Source organism: Hemitrygon akajei, unplaced genomic scaffold (genome assembly GCF_048418815.1).
Source record: "Hemitrygon akajei unplaced genomic scaffold, sHemAka1.3 Scf000096, whole genome shotgun sequence".
NCBI lineage: Eukaryota > Metazoa > Chordata > Chondrichthyes > Myliobatiformes > Dasyatidae > Hemitrygon > Hemitrygon akajei.
This window is the reverse complement of record NW_027331982.1, coordinates 20,908-47,205: the sequence shown is the minus strand read 5'-3', so window position 1 is coordinate 47,205 and position 26,298 is coordinate 20,908. Positions and strand designations below refer to the sequence as shown.

The 26,298-nt window shown below is 46.3% G+C and overlaps 1 protein-coding gene across 2 annotated transcripts in view; it reads left to right on the top strand.

Moving 5' to 3' along the window:
* The first annotated feature begins 487 nt into the window (after nt 1-487).
* The window catches only part of LOC140722980 (uncharacterized), a 35,827-nt gene continuing 10,016 nt past the window's right edge, over nt 488-26,298 (top strand). Inside the window, exons 1-3 of one of the 2 annotated variants that reach the window (XM_073037604.1) lie at nt 488-816; nt 14,609-14,771; nt 25,794-25,890. In XM_073037604.1, the coding sequence (XP_072893705.1) occupies nt 25,881-25,890 (10 nt within the window). In that variant the 5' untranslated portion in view covers nt 488-816; nt 14,609-14,771; nt 25,794-25,880. Of the gene's footprint in view, nt 817-1,485; nt 1,594-14,608; nt 14,772-25,793; nt 25,891-26,298 lie in introns of those variants that run through there. The other variant, XR_012097781.1, reaches the window with a different exon arrangement.

Genomic DNA, 26,298 nt, shown 5'->3' with positions numbered 1-26,298 from the left:
CGGATGCTTCCAGCGTTGTGAACGTATTCTTTGATCCACAACATCTGCAGAGTTGTATTTCTGTGTTTTATTTCATCAGCTCAATGGTGACCGTATATCAACAACGTTTCTTCTAACCGTTGCCTTCATTGTAAAGTATTGTCTTCCGCCTTTTACCTCATTGACTTTTCCAGGAATTGCTTTTTGTTGGCTAGAACTACCAGAGGTTTAACTGAATCAACACGAGGCGGGCTAAATAGAGCCATTACAATTTCAGTTTTTCTGTTACAAAATGGCTGCCGTGTTAATCTTTGTCATAATGTCACTCATAGCGGATGGTGTTCAGTTTGTCATTTCCCTTTTCTGTTATCTTTTGGCGAGTTACTTCCTTCGTTTCCAAAGTAACAAACGGTCAGAACTGCAAAAGGAGTTGCACAATTTGCACAGAGATAGTGGCCTCATGAGCAAGTGCAACAGAATGACAGTGGGAGGAAAGGATGCTGTGAGCATTGACTGTGTGGACTGTATTACACCAGGGTCGGAATGAACTGACAACTAGCAAATTGATGGTGGTGGCGATGGCGTTTACACAAATCTGTTGAACAGCTTGGGGTGTCCCAAACATTTCTGAACTCAGTCTGCAGTGAGTCTGCAGTGAAGCGATTAGACATTGATTGTGGGGAAATCACCGACTACACCACACAGTGGGACGTCAATCAGATCAAGTATTTTAGAGCTTTGGAAATAGATAACTGTTTTGACAGGGCTCGATGACAAGAAGCGGAGAGTGATGATTAAAGATGGATTTCGCGAATGGAGGCCTGTGACCAGTGGGATGTGAGTGTCAGTATTGAGACCTCTACAATTCATTATTCATGACATTAATTTGAATATGAATGTACATGGCTTTGTCATCGAGTTTGATATTAAATTCAGGAGTCTGCTTGATATTACAGCAGGTTACAGTGAATTTTAAATAAATCTTGGCAGACGGGATGTGGAATGGCAAAAGGTTTTTAACGTGGACAAGTGAGGGATGGGTCATTACGGACAGTCAAACCACGGTGGGAGTGGTATAGTGAATGGCGGGGCACCAAGTGCTGTGAAACAGAGCGACCTGGGAGTACATGTGTACAGTTCACTGAAAGTATCGAGGGTGGGAGAGAAGGTTTTAACCATGCTGCCCTTCATCAGTTCTGGCACTGAATTTTGTATTTTTTTTAAATTTTGTTTTTGCACGATTTATCTAATTTAAATATATAATATATATCTACTGCAATTCAGGTATTATCGATGTTGCTATTTATTGCATTCTGGTACTGACAAAAAGACAATAAATTTCATGAGATATGTCGGAGGTATTGAACCTGATCATGATATTGCCATGGGAGACCCAACCCATCGGTCACGTGAACCCTTAATCGCGGAGCTGCAGTATCTGTTGGATTGTTTCCGAGACCCCGCCCGCCCCTCTCAAGACGCGAGATCACATTGCGCATGCTCAATCCTGGGCAGGGCGGTGGCTTTCTTTCCGTTCTGTATTGAAGCGGATCGTCGTCGGGGAGCCGAGAGACCGATCACTGCCTACGGGGCAAATGCATCAAGTTTACATCGGTGAGTACTGAGGCCGGTCCCGAGCCGGTACGTCGGATGTCGGACAGTGAGCCCCGTTCACTTTCCCGAACTGGCGGCCTCTCATCCCTTCGCGGAGAGAATCCGGCGGAGTCGGTCCGGATTGTGAGACATTCACACCGTGCCGCCTGAGTTGAGCCGCCGCTCAGATCTTGGTGCCTGGGTTCTAGGAGCGGGATGAGGAGCTGATGCCGGGTCTACACCCGTCCGATTACTTGTACCTGGGGAATTTTGCCTCCATCATCTGGACCGGTCCGGATCCAAACTTCACTTGGATCGATGCCCGGGGTCAATAATTGTTTCACACCATTCCAGAACACGGAAAGCGGCCATTCGGCCTGTTGTGTTCTTGCAGACAGAGAAGGTTAAACAGAGTAATTGGACTTTCGGCACACTGATCCACGTCTATGCGTAGTTTAACTGTTAGCCCGTTTAGGCGACAGTGAGATCCAGATCTGTCATATCCTCTCGGATAATTTCTGTTTTCTTCCCTATGCTACGACGTTGAGCAATGCAACTAGTGTTTTCCGATATATGACCGTTTGATGGGAGAATTAACCCTTATTTAATTTATATGGATTTCTAAGAAAATGAAGCTTGCTATTACTCAGGGAAAGACGCCAGTTGTCTAATATTTCCGCACAATTTAAATGGGGAGCCTGTTTATTTTTGTCATGTACCGATGTACAGTGAAAATCTTGTATTCGGGATGATGCATGTAGATCAATACATTACAGCAGTACATTGAGGTGAGACAGGGTAAATCAATAACAGAGTAGAACAAATCATTCTGGTTACGGAGAAAGGGCAGAGTACGTAGATGTGTGGTGCCAGGACACATCGATTTAGACTGTGAGGTTAGGAGTCCATCTCATCACACTGGGGAACATTCAGTTCGCTTATAACAGCAGAATAGAAACTTCCCTTGAGCCTGGTGGTACGTTTCTGTTTTATTTCGTCTCCGACCCGATGGGAGGGTGAGAAGTGAGAGTATCCAGGGGTGTGGAAATCTTTCTTTATGTCGCTTGCTTTACTGAGGCAGCGGAAAATACAGACAGGGTCCATGGAGGGGAGACTTGTTTCTCTAATCTGCTCAGCTGTGTCCCAGTTCTCTGCTGTCTTCAGTCCGGCATGTATCTCATCAGCTCAGTGGTATACATATTTCAACAACCTTTCTTCTAACAGTTGTTCTTCATTGTGAAGTATTTTCTTCCGCCTCTTAACTCATTGAGTTTTCCAGGAATTATTTTTTGTTGGCTAGAACTACCAGAGGTTTAACTGAATCAACACGAGGCGGGTTAAAGAGAGCCATTACAATTTTAGTTTCTCTGTTACAAACTGGCTGTTGTGTTAATCTCTGTCACAATGTCATTCATAGCGGATGATTTTGAGTTTGTTATTTCCTTTTTCAGTTATCTTTTGGCGAGTTACTTCCTCCGTTTCCACGGTAACAACTGGCCAGAACTGCGACAGGAGTTGCACAATTTTATCGCTCTTTGGTCAGTGCCTCTGAGCATCCTGTCAGTGGTCTCGGGAGCAAATGCAATAGGGTGATAGTGGGAGGGAAGGAGGCTGTGAGCATTGACTGTGTGGAATGTATTACACCAGGGTCGGAATGAACTGAGAATTAACATATTCATGGTTGTGGCGATGGCATTTTCATCAAACTGCTGAATAGTTTGGGTTGCCACAAACATTTCTGTAATCAGCTTATAGCTGTGTGTTAAATAGAGAGGATATACTACTGTTGTAGGAAACTTAAAGCAAGAAGAAGAAAATGCAGGAAACGCGCAGCAGGTCGACAACACCTTGAACAGCCCCAATTGTGAAACTGGGTCTTCCACCATTTCTCCTTTTACAGATGTAGCTGAGTTCGCAGCATTTTCTGTTGCATAATTTGACATTATGAACATTTTGTTCCTGCTACACTGTGGGAAACATGGCTGTCAACAGTGCAGGGCAAGATCCCACACAGCGATGACATAGGGATCAAATGTGCCTGGTTTAGCTGCTGGGGACAGGCTGAAGTGTATCCGCATCCTCTATACAGACGGGGGAACCAGCCTGAGCACCGGCCCCGGCAGAGGGTCATTAGGTTCCAATTCCACCTTAGTTTATGAATCGGAAATGTCAGGAACACCACGGCAAATCGCCGGCACCAAACATCGCAGGGTTGTGTGTTATTATATTGGGACGGAGTCTTTGAGAAAATGGAATGGGCTGTTTGGGGCTTCCGTCCACTTGGTAACTACACAGGTGTTTATTGGAAACTTCTCAGTCTTCAGTGAAGCTGAGGAACCGGGAGATTGGACATTGGTTGAGCGGAAATCACCGACTACACCACGTTTTATCTGCCAAGCGGGATCGATGACAGGAAGCAGAGAGTGATGACTGAAGATGGATTGAGCGAATGCAGGCTTGTGACGAGTGGGATGTGAGTGCTGGTATTGAGCCTCTACAATTCATTATTCAGGACATCAACATGAAAATGAATGTGCATGGCATGGTCAGCAAATTTGATATAAAAGTCGGGAGTCTGCTTGATATTGCAAGAGGTTACAATGAATTTTAAAAGATCTTGATCAATTACAGAGATGGGATGTGTAATGGCAATTGGTTTTAAAATTGGATAAGTGACGGATGGTGCATGATGGACAGTTAGACTATGGTGGGACTGAAATAGTGAATGGCGGGGCACCAAATGTTGAGGAAAAGACCAACCGGGGAGTACAAGTGTACGTTTTCCTGAAAGTGGACGTGCAAGTGTAAAGTTTGGCCAAGAATGCTTTAACCATGCTGGCCTTCATCAGTTGTGGCATTGAGTTTTGTGTTATGGGCATCATATTGTAGTTATATAAATTACTGGTGAGGCTACACCGGGTATCATACACAGTTTTGTTCACCCTGTTGTAGGAAAGAGATTAACCAGCTGGAGAGCGTATCGAAGAGACTGGTGAAAATGCTGACTAGACTAGTGGGCCTATGCATAGGAAGAGGTTTGCCAAGCTGGATCTTTATTCCACGGAGCAGAAGAGAATGAGGTGACATTGTCGGAGTTTATAAAATCAGGAAGTGACATAGATAATGTGGTTGGTAATAATATATTCCCCAGCATTCAAGATAGATAGATAGATAGATAGATAGACAGATAGATAGATACTTTATTCATCCCCATGGGGAAATTCAACATTTTTCCAGTGTCCCATACACTTATTGTAGCAAAACTAATTACATACAATACTTAACTCAGTATAAATATGATATCCATCTAAAATCACCCTCTCAAAAAAACATTAATAAATAGCTTTTAAAAAGTTCTTAAATAGTTTACTAAAATACATTGAATGGTAACTTAAGCTCAGTCCTAACCCCGGCACTTTAACATATCTTGCCCCTGGCGGTTGAATTGTAAAGCCGAATGGCATTGGGGAGTAATGATCTCTTCATCCTGTCTGAGGAGCATTGCATCGATAGCAACCTGCCGCTGAAGCTGCTTCTCTGTCTCTGGATGGTGCTATGCAGAGGATGTTCAGGGTTTTCCATGATTGACCGTGGCCTACTCAGCGCCCTTCGCTCTGCTACCGATGTCATAATCTCCAGTTCTGTGCCCACGACAGAACCCGCCTTCCTTACCAGCTTATTAAGACGTGAGGCGTCCCTCTTCTTAATGCTGCCTCCCCAACACGCCACCACAAAGAAGAGGGCGCTCTCCACAACTGACCTATAGAACATCTTCAGCATCTCAATACAAACATTGAATGACGCCAACCTTCTAAGGAAGTACAGTCGACTCTGTGCCTTCCTGCACAAGGCATCTGTGTTGGCAGTCCAGTCTAGCTTCTCGTCTAACTGCACTCCCAGATACTTGTAGGTTTTAACCTGCTCCACACATTCTCCATTAATGATCACTGGCTCCATATGAGGCCTAGATCTCCTAAAGTCCACCACCATCTCCTTGGTCTTGGTGATATTGAGACGCAGGTAGTTTGAGTTGCACCATATCACAAAGTCCTGTATCAGTTTCCTATACTCTTCCTCCTGTCCAAGTTACTTAATGTCATTCCAGTACACAAGTGAAAAGGAGAATAACATACTCTGGATCTGACGCAGGAACAAAAAAAAAACACAGAAAGATAAAGAGCACAATTATAAAAACACACAATACAGATGATAGCTTAAAACATTGATCGTATGTCCATGAAATGATGGTAGGCAGAGGAGTATCTGGACATATGGTAACTGACAGGAAATTTTAAAATAGTGGTGATGGGGGTGTGGAGGGGTGAGTTAGTGGGTGGAGTTGTGATTTGCCTTACCGCTTGAGAAAATAACTATTTCTGAGTCTACTGGCCTGGAGCCGATGCCATGTAGCCTCTTCCCTGATGGGTTTGGGACAAACAGTCCATGAGCAAGAGTGGGTGGGAACCTCCATGCTGTTGCCGGCCTTTTTCCCGCATGCACTACACATAGTCCGTTCTTTTCAGCTTCTTCAGAAAGTCGAGGTGTTGGGGAGCGAGCATTGTGAAATGTGTTCTGGTACCATGAGGACTTGTATGAGATATACACGCCCAGGAGTTTTAAACTGCTTCCAGTTTCCACAGCTATGCTGCTGATGTAAAGACGTGTGTGAGTGGTTCAAGTTCTCCTGAAGTTGATAACCATCTCCTTTGTCTCGTTGACATTGAAGAAGAGGCTAGTCCGTAGTCATTTGCTTCTGAAGGTATAGATTTACTGTATACTTTATAATTTATTGTCACCAAACAATTGATACTAGAGCGTACAATCATCACAGTGATATTTGTTTCTGCGTTTCGCGCTCCCTGAAGTACAAATCGAAATAAATATAATAAAAATATAAATTATAAATCATGATTAGAAAATAAACAAATAGAAAAGGGAAAGTAATGTAGTGCGAGTCAGGTCCAGATATTTGGATGGTACGGCCCAGATCCGGGACAGGATCTGTTCAGCAGTCTTATCACAATTGGAAAGAAGTTGTTCCCAAACCTGGCCGTACGAATCTTCATGTCCCTGAACCTTCTCGCAGAGGGAAGTGGGATAAATAGTGTGTTGGCTGGATGGGTCTTGTCCTTGATATCCAGGCAGCACTGCTCCGACAGCTTGTGGTGTAAAGTGAGTGCAAGGATGGAAGGTTGGTTTGTGTGATGTGCTGGCTATGTTCACGATCTTCTGCAGCTTCTTCCGGTCTTGGACTGGACAACTTCCATACCAGGTTGTGATGCACCCTGGAAGAATGCTTTCTACGGTGCACGTATAAAAATTAGTGAGGGTTTTAGGAAACAGGCCAAATTTCTTCAGCCTTCTCAGGAAGTAAAGGCGCTGGTGGGCCTTTTTGGTAGTGGACTCTGTTTGGTTAGACCAAGTCAGATCATTTGTGATATTCGCCCCGAGGAATTTAAAGCTTTTAAAGTTCCACCTGCGCACCACCGATGTAGATGGGGTTGTGCGGTTTGAAGACACGATGAGTGAAGTGTTGACGATGGCCGTGAGGTCATCAGTAAGATGGTTTCCACACTGACGGAGTATTTGGCCTGGGATGTTTTCTGACCCGGCAGCCTCGCAGGGGTTGAATCTCTGCAGAGTCCTTTCATCTGCTGTTGTTACAAAGTATGGCTGTTCTCCTCGGAGAGGGTAGCTTTCGTGACTTGCTCGAGTTGCGGGCCTCGAAGCATTGATTAGAGCGCCAGGGAGGGGAACGTGACTGATGCAGTCAGAGCTATTTTTCGTAACGTAGTCTGCAATGCCGTTGATGCCCAGTCAAATATACCAATGATTTTTCCCCAGGGTTGGGGAGTCCGAAGCCAAAGGGCACAGATACAATGGAGCGGAGAGACCAGAGACACTGGAGAGGTAATCTCAACACACAGATGTAGTGAGTACCTGGAACGAGCTGTTCAGGGTTCGCATCGTTGGCTATTTACCTGGGGATCAGTATTCTCACCATGTTTGGAAATTTCCATTCATTTTCAGCTGTCTGTGACAACTGGAAATTAAAGAAACACTCAAGTTGTTGGAGACCTGAATTCAAATCAGAAAGAAGTTTGAAGCCATTCCGACACAGGTTGCCGGAGCTGAAGCATGAACTTTGTTTCTCTCTCCGTAGATATTCTTTATCTGTTGAGTGTTTTTTGTATTTGCAGTTTAACCTATTTATACCATCATAGTTTGTATACCTCTAGCAGGGGTATCCTTTGTATACCTTTGGCAGGTGTTCGCAGTCTGGGACCCACGGCCGCCACGGTTAATGGTAGGTGTTGTGGCATAAAAAGTTTTGGGAACCTCTGCTAGCATCACAATCCCTTGTGCTTCACGGAATCAATTTCTAACTTGTTCAATCTACCCCTGTAACTCAGTTCCTTAAATGCCAGCAACATCCGTGTCTGCCAGGGCTCCTGCCGTCTCTACACTAGCCTGCCAAGAGCTATTTGATGTAAGCTGGTCCATCTCTAACACGTCCTTGCCCTTTCCTGATCTCTCCATCTCTAGAGACAGGTTGTCAACCAACATCCTTTATAAACTTACTGATTTCCATGATAATCTCGACCATACCTCTTCCCAGCCTATCACTTGTAAAATGCTTTACCCTTTTCTCAGTTTCATTGCTCCCCCTGCATCTGTTCCCAGGATGTGGCTGTCCTCCCTCCGCAATTGATGCAGTCCTCACTCACATTTACCATACGTCCGTGCTCACCCCATCTTCCTCCCACCGTAATAGTGATGGAGTTCCTCTTGTCCTTACCTACCACCCCTTCAGCCTCTGCAACTTCCACCATCTCCAAAGAGATCTTACAACTAAACATATGTTTACCTTCCTCGCCCACCCCACCTTCTTCTTTCAACAGGGATCACTCCCTCCATAATTCCCTTGTTCATTAATCCCACCTCACTAATCTCCCTCCAGCCATTTATCCCTGCAAGCGGCCTAAGTGCTACACCTACCCGTACACCTCCTCCCTCATCTCCATTCAGACACTAATTAGTCCTTCCAGGTGAGGCAACACTTCATCTGCAAATACTGCAGTTGCAGGAAATTTAAAGTAAGGAGTAGAAAATACTGGAAACGCTCGCAGATCGGCAGCATCTTGGACAGTCTCGGTTCTGGAACTGGGTCTTCCACCATTCCCCCTTTCACAGATGTAGTCTGATATACCGAGTTCCCAGCACCTTTCTACTTCATAATTTTACATTTTGTTCCTGCTACACTGCAGGAAACATGACAGCTAGCTGTGCTGGGCAAGATCCCACACAAAAGGAAGATTGTGAACAAATATGCTCGGTTTAGCTGCTGGGGTCAGGCTGAAGTGTATCCACATCCTCTATATAGACCGGGGAACCAGCCTGAGCACCGGCCCCGGCAGAGGGTCATTAGGTTCTAATTCCACCTTAGTCTGCGAATCGGAAATGGCAGAAACACCACGGCAAATCGCCGGCACCAAAGCGTCTTTGTATGGGTGATAATATTGGGCTGGTGACTCTGAGGATATGGAACTGGCAGTATACGGGCTTCAGTCCAAGTTGGTAATTCGACAACTGGGATCGGAATTTTCTCAGTCTGCAGTGAAGCTGAAATCCCGGGCGGTTAGACATTGGTTATGGGGAAATCACCGTCCACACTGCCCAATAGGACATCATATCTGTCAAGTATTTTGAAGATTATTTAAGAGTTAACTAGGGCGTTAGGTAAAGTTGGGCAGTGATGTTTTTCATCTGAACTTTGGTAAAGTCTGTAACAAGATCCCGCGTGACAGCTGATCGGGAATGTTCGGTCACGTGGGATTCACGGGGAGCTGGCGAGGTGGATTCACACCGGGCTCGAGAACAAGAAGCAGAGTGCGATGATTGAAGATGGTTTTAGCGAATGGCGATCTGTGACGAGTGGGATGTGTGTGTCAGTGTCGAGGCCTCTGTAATTCATTATTCATGCCATTTTGTATGCCTTTTGCCCCTACAATTAAACGAAGTGTCTCTGGACCCCAGGTTGGGAACACCCGCTAGAGATATAGAAATCTATAATGGTACAAATAGGGTGAATGCAGGTAGGCATTTTCCCCTCAGGTTGGGTAAGATCATGGATTTAGGGGAAACAATGGCACATTTAAGGGGAATGTGAGGGGGAACTACGTCCTTAAGCTGTTTTCTCTGTATGACATATCATTGTTGTTACTGAAGAGCCCCACCACACTGTGACATCAGCGAATGTTTTCAATGTGGTTATTGGGTGTTTGGCCATGCAGACGTGTGTGAGCACAGTGTACAACAATGGGCTCAGCACGCAGCCGATTTCAGGATAATGGGAAGGAACAGCGGTTGTGCAACCTGACTGTCGGCGATCTGTTAGCTAGGAAGCCCAACATCCAGTTGCACAGTGGTTTAATTAGATGGCTGAGAAGGAATTTGTTCACCAGTGTCTGTGGGACTATAGTGTGACATGCCGAACTGAAATTCAGAAACAGCATTCTGACACAAGTGTCCCTGTTTTCAGTGTGTGTCAGGTCAAGGGGAATGACAGATGCTATGGCATCTGCCCTGGAGTGAATCGATAGGTAGGTTTATTGGTGAGCGCCCAGTGAGCAAAGATTGGAGTTTTTGATACGTGCCCTTATCAGCCGATCTGAGCACGCCACACTGATTGGCGTTAGGTCCACCGGGCAGTCGTCTTTTTGTTCTGAATGTGTAGAGTTCTCTGGTACAGGGATAAATGTGGCTGATTTGAAGCAGGTGGGAACAGCAGCCTGGATAAGTGATGTGTTGGCGATGGCCGTGAAGAAATCAATGCGCTGATGTGCACATTGTATGCGAGCTCAGCCTGGATGTTTTCTGGCCCAGCACCTCTGCAGAGGTCTTATTCCGTCAGCTGTTACAGACATTGACTGATCAGCTCTCGGGGGGTAGTTTTCGTGGCTGGCTTGTGTTGTGCCTCGGAGCAGTGCTTAGAGCGCCAGGGAGGGAAGCGTTGCTGGAACAGTAAAGGCTATTTTTTTCCCTCACGTAATCTGTAAAGCCCTTGATGCCCAGCCACATACACTAGGCTTCGTTTCCCAGGGTTGGGGAGTCCGATCGAAGGAATATGAGAGGTAATCTCAATACACAGAGCTAGTGAGTACCTGGAATGAGCTGTTCAGTGTTTGCATCATTGGTTATCTACGTCCGGTTCAGTATCCTCACCGTGTTTGGAAAGTCCCGCTCACTGTAGCCTGTCTGTGAGCAGCTGAAAATTAAAGAAACACACAGGATACTGGAGACCTGAGATCAAATTAGAAATTGTTCAAAGCCATTCTGAAACAAGGTGTTAGACCGGAGAAATTATCTTTCGTCAGATTATCTGTTGAGTTTTTTTTTATTTCATTTGAGGCTTTTTTGCACATTGCCTTGGAATGATTCAAGTCTCTTGGGAAACGGAGTTGTGTGGAACTGGGAAATTGAATTGAAAAATATAAGATGGAATTTAATGCAGATAACTGTGGGGTGTTGCATTTTGGCGGGACAAATGAGGATATGACTAACTCATTGACTGGCAGGGCGTCTGCGATGTGGGACAAACCAAATTGACATGGGAATGCAGATCCATAATTACTTTAATGTAGCAGTAGGGTCAGATAGTCTCTTAAAGAGATCCCAGGTTGGAGACCACTGCTGGAGATATATAAAAGTATTGTGGTATAAATAGTGTGAATGCAGGTAGGCGTTTGCCCCTCAGGTGGGATGAGGTCATGGATTTAGGGCAAATGTGATATATTTAAGGGGAAATTGAGGGTGAACTGATTCACTCCTGAGGGCGGTGCGAATGCTGAAACAGCTCTCAGCCGAATGAGAGATGAAGGTTCAATTGTCGTATGCAAGAGATGTTTGGGTAGGTACATGGGTGAAAGTAGTCTAGAAGGCTATGTTCTGGGTGCAGGTGGATGGTACCGGACCGAACATAGCACGGACTGGATGGGCTAATAGACCTGTGTCTGTGCACTAAGGGCTCTATGAATCTAAATTAAAACTTGAACACATAATCGACATTTGTTGCAGAGGGGCCGTATCCAACAATGTGTTTTTATTTTGGACCTGCGTCTGCACTGCTGGAAGTTCTGCAGAGCTGGAACTACCAGGAGATTGTCTGAATGCACCTCGACAGGGTAAATACAAACGCTGGAATTTTAGTTTCACCGTTACAAAATGGCTGAATGTTCAGTTCGTCTTTGCCATAATGAAATTCAGAACATGTCACGTTGAGTGTGTTATTTCCTTTTTCGGTTATCTTTGCCAGCCACTACCTCCGTCATCAGGGCAACAGGTCAACAGAGCTGCAGGGAGAGTTGATCATGTATATCTCTCTCTGTTTACTGACTCTCGGCGGAGAGAGAGTGGCCTCAGCAGCCGGTGTTGACACGAAGATGCTTTGAGCATTCACTGTGTGGGATGGATCTTGTCTGTGCTGGAATGCAGAAACAACTAATGATTGTAGGGGTTGCATTTATGCACTTCTGTTCAGTGTGTCAAACATCTTGCAGACAGTCAGTGTTTCGTGCATCAAAAGAACAAATGAAATCTCCTGTACTCAGTTTACAGTGCTATATTTTCAATTTTATATTTCAAACATTTTGTTCTTATTGCACGATGGGCAAAGTGGCTGCTAATTTACCTGGGTTAGATCACTCCCACCAATAGAATAATGAACAAATGTGCTCAATGTAACTGTGGAGACAAGTTGAAATGTATCAGCACCCTCTTCGTGACCCAGTGTCCATGTTTCCCGGCTGAACCCCATCCCGACAAAGGATCATCAGGCTCCAATTCTGTCATGGGTTGGTGTGGGAGTGTAAGTTTTTGAACTGGGATTAGCTGAGACACTGCCGCATATTACCGGCAGCAAAGAGCCCTGGGAGAGCTGGCGCTTGCGATACAATCTTGGGATGGGAGCTCCAGGAATATGTAACTGGCAGTGTTTGGGCTTCGGTCTAAGTCGGTTCTTTTACAGATGCGGCTGGATCCTTCCTCAATGGAGCAGGCGTCTCCGGGGGCTGGATATTGCTAGCGTGAATCTCTCAGTGTGAAATGTGGCAAAGATGTGCGAGGTTCTCGGTGAGGGCTGTGACCCTCTGAGGTTGAATCCTGGGATACCTCACTTGTTTTGACACAGATAAAATGAACCGGGGATCAAGTTGTCCGGGTTTATGAGATGTTGAGCGAGTAATCCTGTTCTGTGCTCAGATGTTTGGTTCTGAAGTTGCTTTGGAAGCAAAGCGGAGAATGAGTTCCCATTCCATCCCTCACAGGGAGAGGCTGTGATTAAATACGCTGTTTTGTGTTTGCACCAGTCGAAATAGACTGGGATTTCAGAAATCAATTCACATTTTGGATTTCCCCCTCACTCTCACCTGTCTATCTGCCAGTGGGAGTCAAACAGAAACTCTAGATGCTGAAGATAGAACAGTACATGGAACAGTACATCACAGGAACAGGCCCTTCGGCCACAATGGTGTGCCAAACCAGCTGAAAAGTAAATCAACGCCCCCAAAACTAATGACTCCTAACTACACAATGTCCATATCCTCTCAATATTCCTCACACCCACGTGCCTGTCTAAACGTCTCTTAAAATTCTCCGATGTATTTGCTTCCACCACTATAACAGACAGCGCATTCCAGGCATCCACACCACTCTGAGTAAAACAACTTACCCTCACATTTCCATTGCAACTATTCCCTCACACTTTCATCGCATGTCCTCTGGTATTAAGATATTTCTAAACAGGGAAAAGATAGTCCCTGTCTACTCTGTCAATGTCTTTCATAAACTTATAAACCTCTAGAGATCTTCCCTCAGTCCCCACCGCTCCATGGAGAGCATCCCAAGATTTTCCACTAAAAACTGGATGAATCCATTCTGACGAAAGGTTAGGAAACTGAATCGCTAACTTTTTTCCTCTCCCCACAGCAATTCCTTACCTGCTGAGCGTTTCTAGTGATTCCAGTTTCTCTTTATTACATTCACCCTGGATCATTTTAAATCCTCTGTGAATGGACCAGTGCACCTGCGCTCGTTTTGTGAGGGTTGATAGAAGAGTAAAGAAACCAGATTTTTTCCAGTACATTATCCTTGTACCAAATGTCCTGTTTTCCCCGGAAATGTATTCAGTACAGTTGTTGCTAACAAGGTTCACAAAATAAGCTGAGGAATCATAAGCTTTATGCGTGTGGAGCAATGATGGCCCTGGGCCTGTGTTCAGTGCAGTTCACAGGGATAGTGTTCGGGGGGGGGGGGAAGATAGGGCGGGAGTGATTATTTACACCAACTGAATAACAACAAGTCTGGATGCAGTGGGAATGGACAGGGTGTCTTGATTAGTCGGAGAGTCTGGGGTCTGAGGGTGCTGCCTCAGAAATAAAGAAGCTTCACTTAAAAACTGAGCTGAGAGAAATTTCTTCAGCCAAAGGTTGGGTGAATGTGAAATTTGATGTCACAGAGGGTGGTGGAGGCTATCCTTGGGTATATTCACATTCTGGGTTGCTGAATAGGTTGAGTGTTATAGCAGGGAAGCAAGAATAAGGTGTTGAAAAAAAATCCTTCATGAATGATTAAGGAGCAGACTAGAATGACCGAAACATCTAATCCTACTCCAATATATTTTGACTTGCATCTTATACCATGAATGAACGATGACTTCTTTGTATCCCATCACAAACAAGAGAAAATCTTCAGACGCTGGAAATCCAAGCAACACACACAACATGCTGGAGGAACTCAGCAGGCCGGGCAGCATCTATGGAAGAGAGTAGAGTCGACATATAGATGTTGCCTGGTCTGATTAGTTCCTCCAGCATTTTGTATGTGTTCTTTTGCATCCCATGTCATACCTTGTAAAGTGTGAGGGACAGTTACAGATTTCTTCACTCGGATCATGATATATGCATTCAATATTTAAATTTCAGTTTAATGCTTTGTACTCATTTGTATTAGTAACATTCTCTATTCGCTGTGGTTAAAGTTAGACCTGCGGTGAGAGGTTTATTGGAAGAAAAGCCAACGACTGGAAGCAAACCACAACTGAAGATGAGGGAACAGCAACAATTGAACCAGCCCGAGGACTGAGAGCATCAACTGGAGAGAAACCTTCATTGTTTCCATTGATTCAGCCATGAGAAAGTTTGGTGAGTCTCATTTACTCTAACACTGGTCCTTTAGACATTACATACCTGTACAAAGGAAGGTAGGAAATAGCTGGAGCGGAACAGTATAAATGTAGAAGTGCCAGTAACGCCAGTTGCAATCACTCCAGGTCTGCAAATGTGCTGTCAGCATCAGCTCCGTGAAGCCACGCACATTCCTCATATTGTTTGCTCATTTAAACTCGTCACTCCTGATGTTTCCTTGCTTGTCTGTGTTACGTCACAATAATTTCAAAATGCGTTGAGAATTTCCTCCCAATATAAGACGCCGCAACTGCTTCCTGCTGTAGTGATTGCAGAAATGAGGAATTACCATGAACTACAGCAACATGTCATTGACTCCTCTGTCTATTGCAAGCTGCAATGATATACTTGCCCCCGAGTGTATCGTCGTGCAAGCCTCTGCTAAGCGCAAAACCTCTTGAAGCCAAATGTCCCGGCACCCCATTACATTCAGTCCTAACATGCCAATGCCAACCAATAATGTACATTTACGTAGCCTGGCGTCATCAGGTATCTTCCTACCAATAAATTGTCAGACCTGTGAATCTGTGATTAAGCAGTAACAGGTTTCGCAATGTTCCTCTTTGACTCTGTACCAAAGGCATGGGTTATATCTGTACTTGAGATGGAACGGATGTTTTTGCAGCCAGGACTGCTACAGCTGCCGGGGTCGGTTTAAACTCAGTCATTTCGGGATGGGAAGCAGCGCGTTGGGTCAGATGATGAAGGAGATGATATTAAGTTAGATGCAATGCTCAGAGGGACTGTGGGAGGTTTGGTTGTGGACAGGGCATCATGTAGTGAAAAGCAGCAACAGTTCCACCCCCACCTCCGTCACTCCCTGACTCACCATCCTACTTTTCTTGCTGGTGCTAATCGAGGGAGTTACGAACTCTTTGTACTCACTGGCCAGTGAAATTAAAGCCTTTGATTCCATTCAAAGCCCAGTTTCTTTAAAAAGAGTGGGGTTGAATTGTTTTCGAAATGAACATGGGGGAATGCGTAACGGAAGTTTAAATCAGAACAGTAACAATTTCGGAGGGCAGAGTGGTCCACTTATGCATTTGTTGTGTTGATTAGAAAAGTTCTGACAGTTTAATTAGTGTTAGTCAATACAACTTCTGCATATTAGTTATATTGTGGAACTGAAAAGAAACATTACCTTGATTAAGTATATAAGAAAAACTACATCGATTAACTACATACATGGAGATTTGTGTGCTAATGTTATACTCCAGAGGGTTACGGATCGACCATGACTCAGTCGGTGATCTGGCCAGCGCGGTACGGGACTGAGGGACGCGCTCCCCGTTCCCTGTTACTGACTGGACAGTCTCCCCATCTGCCGCACGCACCAGCTCACCGCCCAGCCCACTGCCCACGCGAGCACTCTCGCGGAGCTTCGTCACCATCGCAATCCCGGGCTGACGTTGAGACGATTTGATCATACTGTGCGTGCCCGGTATCTGTCGTGAAGTGACGTGAATTTCATTTATCTCTCATTGGTGACAGCAAATAACAATTTAGCATATCACCCAATGGGGATGTGGGCTTCGTCATTTAGGAGTTCCCTCCGTAGATCCCGCCACGTGTTTCCTAGCCCGACTCCCGGAAAAGATCCAACAAGCCCGTTTCTTCAATGTCACTCTTACTCCACAAGGAGTTGGCGGAGCTGTAAGGGTGACGGATTGAAGTGGGAAAATGGGTGTTTATATCCTCTGACGTAGCGAGGACGAATAAGGCTTCAAATCAAGTCAAATCTCTTTTATTGTTATTTCGACCATAAGTGCTGGTACAGTACACAGTAAAAATGAGACAACGTTTTTCAGGACCATGGTGTTACATGACACAGTACAAAAGTTAGACTGAACTACGTTAAAAAACAACACAGAGAAAGCTACACTAGACTACAGACCTGCACAGGGCTGCGTAAAGTGCACAAAAACAGTACAGGCATTACAATAAATAATAAACAGGACAATAGGGCAAGGTGTCAGTCCAGGCTCTGGGTATTGAGGAGTCTGATAGCTTGGGGGAAGAAACTGTTGCATAGTCTGGTCGTGACAGCCCGAATTCTTCGGAGCATTTTACCAGACGGCAGGAGGGCGAAGAGATTGTATGAGGGTGCATGGGGTCTTTCATAATGCTGTTTCCTTTGCGGATACAGCGTGTAGTGTAAATGTCCGTGATGGCGGGAAGAGAGACCCCGATTATCTTCTCAGCTAACCTCACTATGCGCTGCATGGTCTTGCGATCCGAGATGGTGCAATTATCCGAACCAGGCAGTGATACAGCTGCTCAGGATGCTCTCAATACAACCCCTGTAGAATGTGATGAGGGTGGGGGGTGGGAGATGGACTTTCCTCAGCCTTCGTAGAAAGTAGCGACGCTGCTGGGCTTTCTTTGCCTTGGAGCTGGTGTTGAGGGACCAGGTCAGATTCTCCATCAGGTGAACACCAAGAAATTTGGTGCTCTTTACGATCTCTACCGAGGAGCCGTCGATGTTCAGCGGGGAGTGGTTGCTCCGTGCCCTCCTGAGGTCAACGACCATCTCTTTTGTTTTATTCACATTAAGAGACAGGTTGTTGGCTCTGCACCAGTCCGTTAGCCGCTGCACCTCCTCTCTGTAAGCTGACTTGTCGTTCTTGCTGATGAGACCCACCACTGTCGTGTCATCGGCGAACTTGATGATGTGGTTCGAGCTGTGTGTTGCAGCACAGTCATGGGTCAGCAGAGTGAACAGCAGTAGACTGAGCACACAGCCCTGGGGAGCCCCCGTGCTCTGTGTGATGGTGTTGGAGATGCTGCTCCCGATCTGGACTGACTGAGGTCTCCCAGTCAGGAAGTCTAGTATCCAGTTGCAGAGGGAGGTGTTCAGGCCCAGTCGGCTCAGCTTTCCAATCAGTTTCTGAAGGATGATTGTGTTTAATGCTGAACTGAAGTCTATGAACAGCATCCGAACGTATGTGTCCTTTTTTGTCCAGGTGGGTTAGGGCCAGGTGGAGTGTGGTGGCAATGGCGTCGTCTGTTGAGCGGTTGGGACGGTACGCAAACTGCAGGGGACCAGTGAGGGGGGCAGCAGGGACTTGATATGCCTCATGAGGAGCCTCTCGAAACACTTCATGATGATGGATGTAAGTGCAACGGGACGGTAGTCACTTAGGCAGGACACTGATGACTTCTTCGGCTTGGGGACGATGATGGCGGCCTTGAAGCACTTTGGAAATCAGGGAAATGTTGAAGATGTCAGTGAGAACATCTGCTAGCTGGTCTGCACATCCTCTGAGCACCCTACCAGGGATGTTGTCTGGTCCAGCAGCCTTCCGTGGATTGACCCTTCACAGGTTTCCTCTCACGTCGGCCACGGTGAGACACAGCACCGCACATTTGTAGGAGGGGTGGACTTCCTCGCCTCCTCGTCATTTTCCGCCTCAAACCGGGCGTAGAAGTTATTTAGCGCAGCCGGGCGGGAGGCATCACCTGCACAGTCAGGTGATGTTGTCTTGTAATTGGTGATGTCCTGGATGCCCTTCCACATGCGCCGCATGCCGCCGCTGTCATGGAAGTAACTGTGGATTCGCTGGGCGTGTGCACGCTTTGCCCCTCTGATGGCTCGGGACAGTTTGTCCCTTGCTGTTGTTAATGCTGCCTTGTCGCCTGATCTGAAGGCGGAGTCGCGGGACCTCAGCAGCGCACTCACCTCTGCGGTCATCCATGGCTTCTGGTTGGCACGTATAGTGATGGTCTTGGGCAGTGACATCATCAATGCACTTGCAGATGTAGCTGGTCACTGATGCTGTGTACTCCTCTAAGTTGGTAGAGTCTCCATCGGTTGCAGCCTCCCTGAACATCAGTCAGTGTTCTCAAAGCAGTCTTGAAGAGCAGAGATGGCTCCTGCTGGCCAGGTTTTCACCTGCTTCTGAACTGGTCTGGAGCGCCTGGCGAGCGGTCTGTATGCTGGGATTAGCATAACAGAGATGTGGTCTGAGTAACCGAAGTGGGGTCGGGGCTGTGTCCGGTAAGCGTCGGGGATGTTTGTGTAAACCAAGCCCAACACTTTCTCCCCCCTTATTGCAAAGTCCACATACTGATAGAATTTGGGATACATTGACTTAAGGTTCGCGTGGTTGAAATCACGGGCGACAATAAACAGACTATCAAGGTGTGCGTTCTGCAGATCGCTGATAGCCCCGACCATTTCACAAGTGCCTCCTTAGCATTAGCGCTGGAGGGAAATGTAGACACCGAATATAAGGATGGAGGTGAATTCCCGTGCAAATAAAATGGTCTGCATCTAACAGCCACAAACTGCACTAACGATGAGCAATGTCTGGAAACCAGCACAGAGTTCTTACAGCATTTCGTGTTGATGCCGCCACCGCGAGTCTTACCGGAGAGAGCTGCACCCCTGTCCGCACGAAACAAGGCGAGTCCGTCTGGCTGAATGACTGCATCCGAAATTCCATCAGTGAGCCGTGTCTCTGTGAAGACACACGTAGAGCAACTCTGTATTCCCGCCGAGGATTTAGTATTCAGTATATTATTAGGAGACACGGGTAAAGTGTTGACCTGCGAGTGCAGTGTGGGGGGAGATTTTGTGAGCAAGTCACGATTACTATATGACACAATGGGCTGGAGCGACACAGTGGCTGCCTTTTGTTTGAGGAATCTCGGTTTAAACAACGGAGTGAACAGACCCACCTTGGGCCTGTAGGCTGTCCCAGTGGGTGTTGTGGGGACAGACCCTTGGAGCATGGTTGCTCCCTTGTCTGCATTAGGGACAAAATGCAACATTTACAAGACTAATATTGACTGAATGAAAACATCTATATTTATCATGTATTCTGTTTATGATACAATCATTGTCCACTTTATGTTCAAGTTTAATAACCCCGGCACATGCCTGATGTCACGTGTGGGATCCTGATACCGGGATCTGACGTCACTCTGCGTCCCCACATGCCTGATGTCACGTGTGGGATGCCCCTTACCGGGATCTGAAGTCACGTGTGCAATTCCTTACGTCACACTGGTGTTGAGACTGTCGAACTTTACCGGCTAAGGTGACAATTACCTGACCCACCCACCCCACCCCACAGTCAACAGAGGAGTGAATACATATTTATCACTGGTTACGCCGAATAGCGGAGGCAGAGCAGCTGAGAGGGCGTTACCTCCGCTGCTTTAATCTCCGCCACCCGCATCGAACTCTCCGTCAAAGCGGAACAAACCTTAGGTAAATGTCCTGCTTTTTGATTTATTTCCACATCCCTCCGAGGGAAGTTGGGGCGTTTGTGAAGCGACTCCTGCGGCCGGAGTCTGATGTATTGCTGGGAGGTAGGAGGAGACCACTCGGTTCATCTGCTTGATGCCGGCCCCCTGGGGAGGGATCTCGGCGGAAGGGCGAGGCTGAGGGATTTTACTGTGAGGATAAAGATGGTGAGAGAGGGGGTGGACAGAGTTTGAGAGAATGTTTATTCCAGTGGGGGATCAAGGAGCCGGATGGGGGAAGGAGCCCATTCACAGTGGGGAAGGGACATGAGGGGCTCATCTATGGAAACGTCTGAGCCCAGAGTGGTGTCGAGCAGAGATATTCACCACTTTGCGGGTCAAACACTGGCAGACTGTTGAGCTGTTGAGCTGCAAGTGGGACCAATGCCTGTATCCCATCACCTCAATGATATATATCCATCATCTTGTTCAACCTCTGTCCAGCCCGTATCCTACCACCTCAATGATCTATATCAAATGTCTTGTTCAATATCAGTCCAGCCTGTATCACTCCAATGATTATACCAACAATCTCTGTTCTGTCGCTGTCTTCATTGTGAAGTATTTTCCCTTACTGAGTCATTTCTGAAATCTGTATTTGTTACCTGGATTATCAGAGGATTTATTCAATACAGCACGTAGGTTGATGACAGCCATTCCGATTTTAGTTTCAGCGTTACCAAATGACCATTGTGTTTCTCTTTTGTCAGGAAATAGATTGATAGTGGGATGGGGAGGATATTGTGAGCACTGAATGTATCGACTGTATTATCCCTGTGTTGAAATGAGGGCAAAATTAATGAATGTGGGCATTAAAGTTGTGCAGCTTCGTTCAGGCCGTCACAAACGTCTTGTAATCGGTCAATAGTTGCGCAACATTTCAAGTAAAAAGAGCAAACGCTGGAATCGTTCAGCAGATCGGGCTGCATCTTGGACAGTCCCAGTTCTGATACTGAGTCTTCCAGTGTTTCTCTTTCCACACATCCAATCTGATGTACCGAGTTTCCAGCACTTTACTTTCAATTTTATATTAAAAGTATTTTATTCCTGTTAGCCGGTAGGACATGTGATGATTGTGTCGGGCAATATCCCATTTTCTTAACTCCAGATTTGCCACCAATTCTTATCCCACTGTGAGAACATTTATATCTGACAGACGGCTGTACGAACCCATGTCCTTCTCTGATGCAGAGGTCACTGACACCCCCTCTCCATTTCCAATCTGTACTCGCAGCCCATGACGGTGATGGCTGTCTAGGTTAGAACCATAGAACAGTACGGCACAGTACAAGCCCTTCATGTTGTGCCGACCCAAATAATCCTTAAAAAAAAGTACTAAACCCAAACTAACCTATAACCCTCTATTTTTCTTTCCTCCATGTGTCTGTCCCAGAGGCTGTTAAATTCCCCGAATGTTTTAGCCTCCACCACCATCCCTGGCAAGTCATTCCAGGCACTCACCACCCTCTGTGTAAAATAAACTTTACCCTGATGTCCCCCCTAAACTTCCCTTCCATAATTTTGTACCTATGCCCTCTGGGGTTTGCTATTCGTGCCCTGGGAAACAGGTACTGACTATCCACCCTATCTATGCCTCTCATAATCTTGTAGACCTCTATCAAGTACCCTCTCATTCTTCTAGGCTCCAAAGAGAAAAATCCCAGCTCTGCTAACCTTGCTTCATATGACTTGTCCTCTACTCCAGGCAACATCCTAGTAAATCTACTCTGCACCCTCTCCATAGTTTCCACGTCCTTCCTACAATGAGGTGAACAGAATTGAACACAATACTCTAAGTGCGGCCTCACAAGAGATGTGTAGACTGAGACTTTCTAGGTTCTGGGACTCTGTAACAAACAGTGTTAACAGCAAGATTAGACAGTAATTAATTAATATGAAGAGAAAATTGTTGCTTCCTGACATATCCTGTCAGATCCAATGGACCAGATCCTCCCTAGTTTACCACTTAATTTGCCCCATGTCCGTCCTCCACGTCCAATAACTGCGTCCGATAACGCTCAATATCCCACCCTCCCTCTACTGTGCCGATAGCTCCAAATCCTTCCCAGCATTCAGCCCACATCTGCACATATAGACAGCACCTCTTCACGCAGGTCCACCCTCCCAGCAAGGGGACCCGCATCTAACTGATCCCACAATCCCGGTCAGGCGCAAAACCGGGACTGAAAGACTGGAGAGCCCGGAGCCTCTGGTTGTCCGGCAGAGCTCGAAACCGGACATTTCCCACTGCAACCCAACCTCTATTTACTCAAAGCCGAGATCAGCCCCTTCCTCACAGCCGGCGTCAGCTGGAGTCGGCACCGCGCCTGCGCTCTGCAGGAGGTTCACTGCGGCACCATCCATGGCCGGAGGTCACTAGGTCAGAGCGTTTGGCTGTCCGGTTCTTTCACTGTGACACACCGAACTCCACATCAACTCCATCCAAACCACCCAGGGCGAACTTTAATGACCAACAAACCATAATTGCTCTCAGTGATCAGCGATCTGAATGATTCAGTCGCTTTTAGAGGAAGGGATACCTAACGTCGACATTGTGAAAGTGTTTAGTTTTCCAGGAGATAAGACTGTGTACAGGAGGTGTTCTGTTACCTGATGCAAAATGTGTTTTCCTTGCTGGCAATTCCAGCTAACATCAATAAAACTGCTGTTTATGAAAATCCTAAACAACACGACTCTGCACTGGATGCAGCCACTCCATCCCAAAGCAGATCACCCTGGACAGTCCTCCCCTCTGATGACGCATTGTTCATAATGCGCATGCTCGCATTCCCGGATGGGCGGTGTTTTCCATTCCATTCTTTGTTGAATAGGTTTCAGGGTCGGGACAAGTCCCCTGGGCGGGGAGCCGGGGGATGGATCACTGACTGCGGGGTGAAGACATAACTTTCCCATCGGTGAGTATTGAGACCAGTCCCGAGTGAGGAGGTCTGATGCTGGGCAGTGAGACCCGTTATCTCAATCGAACTGGCGGCCTTCGCCCCGCTTCCTGGACTGAACTGCCGGGGTCAGTCCGGGTTGTGGGACCTGCACCCCAAACCGCCTTGGATGAGATAACGCTTAGCCCCTGTTATTCTGCTCCTCGGGAGGGGTGAGGATGAGGCTGTGATGCTGGGACCACACACGTCTTTCGCCCGTTTGGACAAGGCAATGAGATCTACATCTGTCACGACCTTCCGTTGCAGGTGGGGAATATATTTCTCCTGACTCCATTCCACTCTTCCAACCTGCCGAAATGCAGCCAAAGTTTCTGGGTATATTACCCATTTGTGTGAGAATTTAGTTTTTTCTATTTTTCTGAGCTACTCAAAAATGTGTACACTTCAATTAAACCTCCCTCCCGAATTTCCAGTCTATCTGATATTTCCACATAATTAAAATAAGGATCCGGTTTATTGTCACGGGAGACACTCCACCAGTCACAGGACCCTGTGTCTCCCTTTCATTTTACCGCAGATCTGCAGCATCTGCAGGTTTCATTTCAGCCCCGCCACCCCCTGCACTGATGATGCAACAGTCATTGCGCATGCTCACTGTTCCTGGATGGGCGGCAGTTTCCTTTCCTTTCTGTGTTGGGATTTTCTGCGGGGTCGGGATTGGGAGAGGACCCTCGCCCCTGGAGCAGCGAACTGGGGGAGCATCACCAGCACAGGCTGAATTAAATGCAGCATGACGCAGGGTAAAAGGAGCCAATACAACTTCAATTTCATTATTATAGAATGTTGCCGCGTTACTCTTGCTCATAATTAAACTCACAGTACATGATGTAAAGCTTTGTTATTTGCTTTTTCGGTTATCTTTGGTGAGCCACTGTTCGGTAACAGCACAAGAAGGAGAGCTGCCTGTTTTTTTTTCTTTAGTTCTCTGATCACTGCCCCTCAGTGAAGAGTCAGGTGACCTCAGCAGGAGATGTAACAGATTGACAGTGAGGTGCGGAGGTATTGGGGATGGATGTTGTGAACATTGATGTATCGGAATGAAGAGAAAACTAGTGAATATGGGCATTGCATTTCAGGAAAATCTGTTCAGGACATCACAAGCATTGTGAAATCAGTTGATGTTTGTGAATTGTTTAAAATGAAAAAAGAGAAATTACTGAAATTCTGGGAGATCTCCAGCCTCCCAGATAACCACATCTGCACCAGGTGCACCAAGCAGCAACTCCGCAGAGAATGAGTTAAGGAACTGGAGCTGCAGCTCGATGTCATTTGCCTCATACGGGAAGCTGATTAAGTTCAAAGTCAAAATTATCGGAGTACCTTTAAAAGCACCATCCCCGCAAAACTATTCAGCAAACTCCAAGACCTGACCTCAATACATACTTGTGCAATTGGATCCTGGATTTCCTCACTTGTAGACCTCACTCAATTCAGATTGCAAAAACATCTCCTTCACGATCTCCATCAGCACAGGAGAACCACGGGGATGTGTACTTAACCCCCTGCTCTACTCGCTTTGCATCTGTGACTGTGTGGCTAAGTACAGCTCTACCACCATATATGTTTGCTGATGATACCTCTGTTGTGGACTCTATCAAAATGGGAGGTGAATCAGCATACAGGAGGGAGACTGAAAACTTGGCTGAGTGGAGTAATAACAACAACCTCTCACTCAATATCAATAGGACCAAGAAACTGATTGTAGAATTCCGGAGTGGGAAGCCCGCGGTCCTTGAGCCAGTACTCACTGGAGAATCAGAGTTGGAGGGGGTCAGTAACTTTAAATTCTTGGGTGTCACTCTCAGAGTTCCTGTACTGGACCTTTCATATAAATATAATTGCGAACACAGTACGACAGTGCCTCTCCTTCCTCAGGAGTCTGTGGAGATTCGTTATGTCATCAGAAACGTTGGCAAACCTCTGCAGATGTGTGGTGGAAAGTCTGCTGATTGGCTGCATTATGGACGGTCGGGGAACACCAATGCGTTTGAGAAGAAAATCCTTCAAAATATACTGGATTTGGTCCAGTATGTCACGGGTAAAGGTCTCCCAAATATTGAGTTTATCTACATGAAATGTTGCCGTAGAAAAGCAGCACCCATCATCAAAGATCCTCACCGCCCAGGCAATGCACTTCCCTCGCTGCTGCCATCAGGTAGAAGGTACAGGTGCCTCAGGACACGCAACACCATGTTCCAGAACAGTTACTATCCTACAAACATTTGTATGTGAATGTACAAGGCTTGACCAGTAAGTTCGCAGATGGCACAAAATTAGTAGATGGTGTTCACGGTGAAGATTATCGTAGCTTATAGGGGATCTAAATGGGCAGAGGAGTGGTAAATAGATTCCAAAACTAACACTAGCAGCAACGGTTTCATGTAGAGGTCGGTGATTATGTGGAGGGAATTGCCAGAGGAAATGGATGAGGCAGGCACAATTTTATAATTCCAGAAGCAGTTGGGATGTGTAGATAGAATGAAGAGGCCAGGAGGGAAATGGGCCCATCACAGGAAATTGGGACCATCTCGGTGAGCACTGTGGTCAGCATTGTCTCATTGGGCTGAAAGGTCTCTATCTGTGCTCTGTTGCTCTGTAACTTTATCAGTAGATGCACTGAATAGACACAGACATGGTGTGGGAGTTCATGTTAACAGGGAATGTTTTGTCCCTAAGCCAACGGATGCTCTGATGCATTGGATGGCGATACTGTTATTTGCAAATACTGTAATCGTACTCTCTCTGACTCACTGTCTGCTTGTGTGTAATTCAGATTATCACCAGCAGGTGGAGCTTTCCTGCTCCAGGACCAAAGTGTAAACAAGACGTCGGCAATCAACAATCGTCAGTCAGATACAGAATGGACAAAGGTATGATCACTGGGATCATTCTATCTAAACTTCTGTCCTGTTGGCACACACTAGTACAAATGAAAAACTTACACAGATGCTAACTGGGCACAGAAAACTTTCATCAAGCAGTATCATTGATCCCACTGGTAAAGCGGCCTTGATGTAATTGATCAATCTAACAGTTCCAGCTCAGGGACCTGACACCGATAATGGTCGAATCACTCCACTCACCTGAGTGAGTTTCAAAGCTTCACCTAAGTGAAAGGAGCAGGTACTCCTGGATCAGGTGGCTGTGAGTGAAATACAGGAATGCAATTGCGGGCTTGTGGTCTATGTAAAAGTCCTGGGTCAGTTTCTGTTTCACCTCGAGACAGGCCCTGATGTGTAAGATATCTCCAACTTTCATTTATAAAATTCAGAACCAGA